The sequence below is a fragment of the Halichoeres trimaculatus genome, unplaced genomic scaffold, assembly GCF_033239565.1.
Source record: "Halichoeres trimaculatus isolate MK-OKI-2021-1 unplaced genomic scaffold, fHalTri1.1 fHalTri1_scaffold_23, whole genome shotgun sequence".
NCBI classification, from domain to species: Eukaryota; Metazoa; Chordata; class Actinopteri; order Labriformes; family Labridae; genus Halichoeres; species Halichoeres trimaculatus.
The window spans coordinates 12,228,494-12,238,146 of NW_027437201.1; the positions used below are offsets into that span (position 1 = coordinate 12,228,494).

At 42.5% G+C, this 9,653-nt stretch overlaps 1 protein-coding gene across 1 annotated transcript in view; it reads right to left on the bottom strand.

Moving 5' to 3' along the window:
• fam20cb (FAM20C golgi associated secretory pathway kinase b) overlaps positions 1-3,809 on the bottom strand; it is a 64,177-nt gene extending 60,368 nt beyond the window's left edge. The window contains exons 1-2 of the mRNA XM_074663422.1: positions 2,177-3,809; positions 1,843-2,018 (exon numbers count right to left, since the gene is read on the bottom strand). Coding sequence (XP_074519523.1) covers positions 1,843-2,018; positions 2,177-2,718 — 718 coding nt within the window. The 5' untranslated portion in view covers positions 2,719-3,809. The remainder of the gene's footprint in view (positions 1-1,842; positions 2,019-2,176) is intronic.
• Positions 3,810-9,653: the final 5,844 nt, after the last annotated feature.

Consider the following 9,653-nt stretch of genomic DNA (forward strand, 5'->3'; position numbering starts at 1 on the left):
AAAGCAGCCATGGCGCCAAAGAAAAGAAGAAGTGTAAACTCGGGATGATTTCAAAAATGGAAGACTAACTTGTTGATCTGTTCCACTGACGCACAGTACCCAGTGAAACACACCACAACCCTTCAACAAGGATACGCTTAGCAGCTAACAACATTAAGCTGAACACACATCCCATTGTTCACCAGCTCTGTTGACTCTGAAGTTACATTTGACTGAAAAGTTTCCAGTATTGAGAGATTTTGGACTCTGGTTGTTGTTGAATGGAATCTGTTGGTGTGTGGCCCGCTGTGTTGGCCGCATCATTGCGCTCTGTGAAACCAATATGAATGAATCTGTCATTATTTGTTGTCATGTTTGAGGGATCTCACAGATTCAACATCTGTTAAGATTTTAAAAGTCTTTAGAGGGTGCCAGGTTTAAGGCAGTGGTTTCCAAAGAGGGGTCAGCAGAACACCCTGGGGAGTGTTGTGGCTGCGAGACGCCATCCAAACAGAAAAGATGATAAAAATATAAGGTCATGTATTCATCTGCTATTGTTAGAGTCTAAACAAAAAACACTATTCAAAAATGTTTGATTCATTAGATCAGTTATTTGATTTTCCAAGTTGTCACATGAGCTCTGAGGTGGTTCCTTCACAGCAGCACAGGCCACATGTGCACGCATGTGGTGTCTCAGGGTTAAAACCAGTATGAAGCAGACTCGCCTGTGCATCTGCTTATTATTAAATCATACTTTTACTCCAACAGTCTTTACATGAAGATCGCGATGTGCATCCAGATTATAGTGTTTGTTAATTTACTGTAAGACATTATTATAACTGTTAATCCTTTGTGTACTTTGTTCTCGATTGGTTGATTTGTTTGCGCCTGCAGCTGTGAGCAAAGTTTAACCATCTTGATTGACAGCCTGGGTTTCTGGCTGTGTTATAATGACGAACAGTTTTCTCAGACATGACTTTTGAGATTTCATGTCATCCAATTAGACGAGGCTGTTTTAATCACTGCAGCTACAGAAACTAATCAAACGTCTGACGAGTCTAACTCAACACAGAACATATGAGGAAGCATATAAGGTGGTGTATTCCTCCCCAGCACAGCAGACAGAAACATTTGAAGCCTTCATAGCTCTTCAAACATCAAGTGGGGCAAGGTGAATGTTGAAAGTTTTATAGTTTTCATCCTATGTCTGAGGAATTCCTTTAAACTCTGCAAGAATGCTGATCCTCGTTCTGATAACACCATCATGATATTGAAGCATTGGCCTATCACTTACATCATTTCCCATCATGCTTCTGCTCAGCTATACTAATTATATTTCTTTTCAACATGCCACTGTTATTTACTGTTTCTGCTAGAATGTAGAATAGAACTTTATTTGTCATTGCAACAGAATTAGAGGATTTTATTTTGTGTTTAAGTATAACAATATAATATTATATTGAAGGTTGTCAACAAATTGGTCTGCAGCACCAATATCTATGTGAAATATTATCACAGGAGACTCTGAACTGAGCTTTGAACTCTGTTTAGTAAAGCACACAGACTCCTGGATGGCGAAACTTGCACAGGTTTGGTCTATTTACACAAAATGTTCTTTATCAAGGCCAAAATCTCTGGTATGTTTTTCAGGAACAACAAATAGACATTGATTTGATAAAATCTGTGGCAGAAAAAGCACAGATTAGCTCATCTTTCAAGCTTAAACAGCCGTTTCCGTTCATTCAGCTTTGATTCTTCACTGTAAGGTGTAATTTCTGCGGTCCACCTGCACACTAAAGCCCTCTCCACAGCTGCTGTTGCCATGGAGTCACCTCCTCTCCTCCTTGTCTCGGTATGACTCACCCACACTGGTGATCCTCTGGGTGACCAGGTCCTTGAGGAGAGCGTCGATGACAGGGTTATGTCTGGAGTACAGCTCGTAGCGATTAATCCCAATGTGGAAGCGGAGCCAGTTTGGGTAAGAATCAGCAGACAGCTCACCTGTGGGGCTGAACTCCTCCACGGTGCCTTCAGTATTCCTGAGACAGGGGAGGAAAAAGAATGCAGACAAGGGGTTTAAGGGTTTATATGTAAGTGATACAGCAAAGGATTCATCATGTGGTTCTTTGAGCTATCTTTGATGCATTAGAGTGAGTTATGTAGTGCTTTAAATCACTTTCTAAGTTAAACTCATTACCATGTTTGATCCTCTGCAGCTTTGGGGTCAAATCTGATGTCTGTGTTGACGTTAAACAGCGTGTCCTCGTCTGTCAGAGCCGGCACTGGTCTTTTATATAAGGGGTGATCATAGAGAGCAGACAACCTTGAACCTTTCACCGGCGCGTTTTTGGTCATGGCTGCGTCCTGGATGAACTGTCTCTTCCTGTCACCGCGCTGCTGCTGCTGCCCAGGGTGCTCCATCCTCTTGAGACCCTGCTGCTGCGCTTTGTCGCCTGTGACCGGGCTCCTCTCCAGGGAGTGGGAGGAAACATTAGAGCTGGGCTCGTTGCTGAAGTCCTGGAGGATCCGCAGGGTGTGCTTGTTAGGCCAGCCCGGCTGCTGCTGCTGCTGCTTCCCCCAGCTCTGGGGCTCCTCGCTCGGCGTGTGCGAGCAGGAGCAGCCGCTGTTGCCGTGCCTCTCCAGCTTGGGTAACAAGTCTATCATTATGTGCATGGAGCACGCGATGAGGAACACCATGAGGATTAAAAAGCGGAATTTGCGCAGGAGGATCATCTTCATGGTCTCTCTTTTGAGCAGATGTGAGTATTTACTGCAAATGATGAGCACGCAGATGAACAAGCTGACTACATCGCTGATGATGTTGACTAGACTGGACGCCACTCTAATGAAATAAACATTAAACACGTAAGAGCCATCTTCACTTGCCGTCTTTAGTAAAGGATTCAGTGTTCAGCCTTGGTGTTTTCTACATCAGATTCCGTCTTCCAGGCGCGTGTGTCCAGATTTCAACAGCGCAAAATCACCCGCAAGTGTGCAGGTAGAGCAGGTCGCGTGGGCTCAGACCAGCGGTGATTTAGCGCAAACCACATCCTCTTCCACGCGAAACCTCAGCAGAATACACACAGAGCTGCCCCACAGCAGACAAGTGATCCCAAAAGCAGCTGTGACACGCGCGGAAAACGATCCGTTAAACACGCGTGTCCAAAGGGTTCGAGGGCGCGTTTCGGACTCGATCCAGAGCTGGGAAGAGCAGCCGCGGATCAGCTGGGACTTCATGTACGGGGAGAGCAGCTTCGCAGGTATTTTTCAAAGAGGGAGAAAGTCCAAGAAAAGTAATGTTCTCCCGTCCACCTCAGCGATCAGCGGCGCGTGAGCGATCCCACACCGAGTCCGGATTAATCACCCGACCCGCGGCGAGCCACGGAGAGGGGTATGAGCACAGTTCACAGGAGACAGAAAATCCTCCCGCGGGGGCCAGGCCACCTCTGGAATAGGAGAACGCACCCCTTGTAGCATGTGTGAATGTGGGTGGGTGTGTTAAATATGATGATGAAGCCAGGACGAGATCCAGCCTTTTGCGCAGCGTCACTGTGCGCAGATTGGCTGAGGTGAGAGAGGGAGAGGGAGAGGGAGAAAGAGAGAGAATCATGTGAAGGGTATAACTGCGTGTCTGGTCCTCTCGGAGGGAGTGAATCCTCTCCTGCACATCCCGGCTGCGCAACAAGAGGGCGTCTTTCCACTTTTCGGCCACAGCGGCTTATTTCTCGGGCTTTCTGAAATTCATCTGCTGGAATCCCTCTGAAATGTCTCCTCCGAGACGCAGTCAATCCGTCGATGATACATTAGACAGGCCTATTAGAGCGCTCATCAGTCTGAGGATCCACTCCCATCCTGCACTGCTGCCACTCAGCCGCAATCACATCTTCAATAACGCTGAAAGGCTGCATGAAATGAAAACCACAAAGCACCTTTCAGCAGCAGAGTGAAAAAAAGGCTCCCGTGCAGCAGAGAAATAATCTGTCTCAAGCCAGTGTCTCTGCTTTGACCTTTGTGTGGAAAAATACAGATGTTGTCAGTATTGATTCAAATACTCAGACTAAAAGAAGAGAGGAATCATTACTATTTTTTAGCATCCATAAATAATTAACATGTCTGATAATAGACTTAACTGGCGTAGGCAAACTCAAATGCTAGCAGCAGTAGTTGACCTATGATGCAAAAGAGTCTCACTTTACATATCTTAAAATTGTAATTGAAACACTTGTTATTAAAAACATGACAGACAACGTTTTGCTAACCAGGGAATATTTTACTCAAAGGCAGGGGTGTGCGCAGGGGAGAAGCAGGCGGGGTATAGTTATCCCCCCTTGTCCCCAGATGTTGAGAAACATACAATAAAGTGCCCTCTGGGGAGACAAATACACGTGTTAACGTGGTCTCCTAGTTGGCAAAATACAACTGCTCTCTTGGGTGGAAAGAACAAGCAATGTGCTTCACCTGCCCTTCAAAAAGTCTGTGCACGCCACTGTTTAAAGGTATGCTAGTCAATGTTTTGGTTTGCTAACATCATATATTCAATTCTTTTTTAGGCTCTCAAGGCAAATAAGAAGGCTCTTTCAGCACTTTATGAGTGATTTGGAAGTAGTCTCACTTTTATTTTTATATGCCTGGTCATAATCCATACTGCCTGAAGTGTTTTTTGTAAATGCTACTTCTAAGGATCCAAGTTCAGAACACATTACAGACCGAAAGGCCCTACAATGTCACTGCGCCAGCCAGCAAAGTTTAGCAGTGAAAAGCAAGATCTCTCCTTTTTTCTGATGAAAATGATTCCTTTGATTTTTTTTTTGCTGTCATGAAGCCTGACAGACAAAAAAGAAACGAGAAAAAGGAGCAGAAAAAGCTAAACAGGAGAGTAACGGAGCACAAGCTGAAGGCTAAAACATGGGTCAAAAAGACAAGTCGATCTCCATTTATTTGCTTTCAAAACAAATTCACATCTTGGCAAAAGTCAGTGGGTGATAGTGCTGATGGGAAACAGGAAATACTACTACTACTACTACACATTGCCTTTAAGTAATATTGTAACTGGCTGATTTTCATTTCAAGTTCCATCTGAACCTGTGTTTGCTAATACACCTTGAGGCTACTTCAGCTTTTCAGCTGTTAAGTATTAACCAAGCAACAACCCCTTGTCGAAAAACATGGAGCCCATGAGGAAGTGTTCTTCAAAACTCTAAAAAAAAACAGAAAAAAACACAAACACAATAAGCTTAAAAAGCAGATTTAACAGTGTTACTCTACCACCTGGTGCACATAGAAAGGTATGACTGACTTGACTGATAGATGGGCACCCTGTAGCTATCTGCAAAAAGGCTAAAGGCCCGCCTCTTTAGCTCATCCTAACTCGAACATAGCTAGGTTGAGTTCCGTGTCACTCTTATGGCCTCCACCGGCGATAGGCTTCAGAACTCAGTATCAGAAACTAATGGGTGATGTCACAGGCGCTATACATTCTTAGATCAAACACTCAAGTTTCTGCGGCAACCTTGATCCATAAGAAATTAAGCTAAGGTGGAAGAGCTAAAAACTGCAGTTCATCGGGCATCCGCCTGAGGCTGGCTCAAGAGACCACGACACCCATCCAAAAAAAGCCAATCTTTACAAACTATCAACAACACAGAGGAGGCTTCGTCTCCAGCATCCACTCTGTGCACTAATGTTTCTCCTTTATGGCTAATTGGCACAGCATTATGGCAGCATGCATGCTACCCGGTAGCTGTAAATAGTCAGCAGAGAGAGACAGGGGGTGATAAACTGCTTGCGTTTCATAGTATGGCATATATGCATGAGTAAGTGATCATGCTGTCTGTGATTACCTCCCTAGATTAGTTTATAATTAAAAAGAGCCTGGAGAGAAAAGGGGAGGCGGTGTTGGCTGTGGCACGATTGCAGGAGAGAGTCGTAAGAGAGACAGAGAGGAGAGGGTTTAAGATTGGCCCTATGGGGGGATTTACCCAGTGGAACAAAACATTAGTTGTGAGTGTTAATGAAGCTGATATAGAGGAACAACAAAAACAGCAGAATGGAGATCTTTGCTAATCTTCATTCCTAAATCAGGCTTCTTTGATTACTCTTAAGAACAAACCCAGCGTGAGAAAAACAAAGTACAAAGAGTCAAGACATTTAGTTATGTCTGACATGTAAATGTGAGGATACTAACATTTTTTAAATTTCATGACACAGGTAGCTCACTGTATCTATGTGGGATTTACTATGACTTTAATGTAAATTCCTGAGTTATACAATTAATAAACCAATAATTAAATTAAAGGTCTGGATGTAGACTGCTGAAGGGCCTGAGTCACCAATCTAATATGTCTGTTCTGAGCTTTTGTAATGCCGTGTGTTAATGTGTAGAAGTGTGGGTGTGTAGGCATCAGGTGTCAAGTGTCTAACAATGGATTCTACAATCCGTGGCATTGTGTATTGTTTTTGACACAGAAGACAGACTGTTGTGTTTCCTCATAAGGAAGTATTCCCCTGCTTCCTTAAATGACTCTGTAATGGAGGGCTCGCACACATGAGATATTCTTACCAGTGACATTTTGGGGCCCTTTACCAGTGACTAATTCCCAACAAAGCAAAGGTCCGCCGGATCGCCTCCCCTGGTGTTTGATGTCAGTGATACAGCAAGTGCAGGAGACAAAGCACTGCCTGTTGCCTGTCTAAATGTGTAGCCCGTGGCCTCCTCGCCTGAGGTGAAACAGGCAGAGATGAATGTGTATTGATGTCAGTCAGACATGGATCACAGCCGTCGATGGGTCAGTGCCTCCTCACAAGGCCTGTCTTGTGCAATTGTTGCCGAGTTTCTCACAAGGAATCAACTCGCCTGCTCGATCCCGTCCCCACCGGGATGATGCGTCAACACATTTTTTATTTCACATTTTATCTGCTGTCAAATGACATTAGCGCAGCAGGTCCGGTAATAGAAGATGACTGTTGTGAGATGACAATTTGCAACTCCCAAATTAATAATCTCACTCTATTACCAGGCAGAAATGCAACTATCATGACACAGCAGAGTGTGTGTAAACAAGAAATACACACAGTGAAAGATCCAACTCATTAACCCTTTTCTGCATTGTTTGATTTTTTGTTGACAGAGCGCTGCCTGATTGCAAACTGTGACGTAACACCCTGATTGAGAAACATCTACTGATAGCAGTGATGACAGCAGTATTAAAGGCACACACAAAGTGAACAGACAACATCAGGAGGAAAAGGAGAGCATCCTAACAGATAGCTGACTACAGCACAGGTCGTAAATACACAAGATTTATGTCCTCTACACTTCACAATGTCTCTGTGTGAGATAGCACGAGCGGATAGCAAGATAGCACTATCTGTGTTCCTATCTGCACCATCACAGAGGAGGAGGGTGAGGTCTACCACTGTACAAAGTCTGCCCAGGATCAGGTGATTCAGGTCCACATGAGAGATGACATATTTAAACTGTAAAGTCATATTCTGCATTTATTGTAGCTGAGCTGTTTTTAGCACAAAGAATGAAACACAAGAGATTTTTCCTGTTTTATTCTGTCCCAATGGACCTTTTCAGATCCTATATTAAGCCTTTTTAGAATGGAGTTTTCCTTTTAACGTTAATGATTACTCAGTGACTAACAGATTACTAATACTAGATAGACAGATGTCTTATTTTAAGAAATAAGGAAGTGCACAGTATTTTTTTCTTTGACAGAAGTGGCTTAACTGGATTCTGTTTTACTTGAACTTCCTGTTTCAGTGAGGGAACAAGGAGTTGCATGAATTGTTTGTTTCCATGTTTATGTGCACAATAACCCCACTGCACTGTTTTGTTGTCCTGTGACAGGGAGTAGACCTGGACCAAAGACCCTCACTTATTACTTCTGCACATGCTTTGGCCCCCTAACATCATATGTCAGAGAAAACTGAGGACATATTTCTGCCTTTTAACTTTTAATATTAATAAGAATAAGAATACTACATAAGCCAATTTTTTAATTGGCTCAAAGCAACCCACTTTAATTATAGTTATGTCACACCCTCAAATGTGATGAGCCAATCACAGCACGTAAAGCCATTTCCATACACTCAGACATTATCTGCCTGTTTGTCCGTTAAAATGCATTGCAGAAAGTAAGTTTTTGTTCAGTTTTATGTGTTTTTTTCCCCGAGAATTTTTTGTTTAAAAATGGTCAAACGGTGTTTACTGGGTACATACAACTCTGACACATGATATCCTGAGAGGCTGGGCGACGGGGTGTCCATATTACTCTTTCCTAAACCACATCTCAACTGAGAACAGTGTGTCCATGGGATAAAGTCCACTCAACTCAACTCAACTGAACAAAATTAACCTGGATGTCTACAGCTGTTTAAAAGGTAAATTAATATCTTATTTGAGGCAACATGTTGTCAATTTTCTGGGAAGAAATAAGTTATCTTCAACATTTCTAAGGTTGGTTAATGTTAGTGTAACGTTAGCTCCTAGCTGTTTTTCATCATGTCTGTTTGGTTGTTTGGAGTTCATTGGCCTTTTTTGTTCTAGCTTTTGTTTTTTGGTGATCGTACGACATTGTTAGCAGTCCTCCAAAGGGCTCTAGCTAAACTAACGTTAGCTTCTGGAGCGCAGCTTATCTGTAATAGCCAAGAAAACAAAGGCAGGTAAACATTACACTGCAAAAAAATGATATCATATCAAGTTTTTTTGTCTTGTTTTAAGTAAAATTTGTCTTGTTCTACTCAATATGAGCCACATTCAACTTATCAATCTAGAAGAATGTCTTGTTTCGAGTTATCAGAGTACAAAAATGAGGTTTGAATTGCTTGTAACCAGTAAAAAAAATCTGCCAATGGAACAAGTAAAAATTGCTTGAATATTTCCTTGAGACTAGAATAATGTCTTAATACAAGTAACTTTTCTCTTGTTCCATTGGCAGATTTTTTTTACTGGTTCAAAATTCAAACCTCATTTTTGTCTTTAAATAACTTGAAACAAGACATTTTTCTGAACTGATGAGATGAATGTGGCTCATATTGAGTCTTAAAAGGAATTTTCTACTGAAAACAAGACAAAAACACTTGATAAGATTTCAGTTTTTTAGCAGTGTATCCTGAATGATTTAATGTAAATACTCAAGCATCAAACTAACAGAGAAACTCTCGCTGATCCTCTATCTTGTTGTCTGAGATAGTGATGGCAACAAGATGTGGTTTATCACATTTACACTGGGACCTGTACATTTTGGCTTGTAACTGGAACTTTTTATCAACCTTCTCAACGATAAGTTAAATATATTCCTCCAATGTGTAGTTTTGACCCTTTTGGTGACTTCTAGATGATATGTAATCTTTCTATCTCCAATCATCAACGGCCTCCTATGAAATGTCTCCTACACCTTCACCTGCCATAGCCCCTGTCACTGAATGGTCATTGTTTGTCTGAGTGAGTGGAGAGGGGGTGCGGCTTAGCCATGGGTCAGTTATGGCAGACAGCCAGTCATAGTTTGGTATTACGATATTGCAACATTTCTACCTCAGACCACCCCCTGGACACTGCTCTGTCACTTGAGGCTAAGTTATTAATGGTCACTTATAAACTTTAAACGCATTATAAACTCTGAAGCAGCACTAGTGAACATGGCAGCTTCAGGCCAAATGTAAAATGC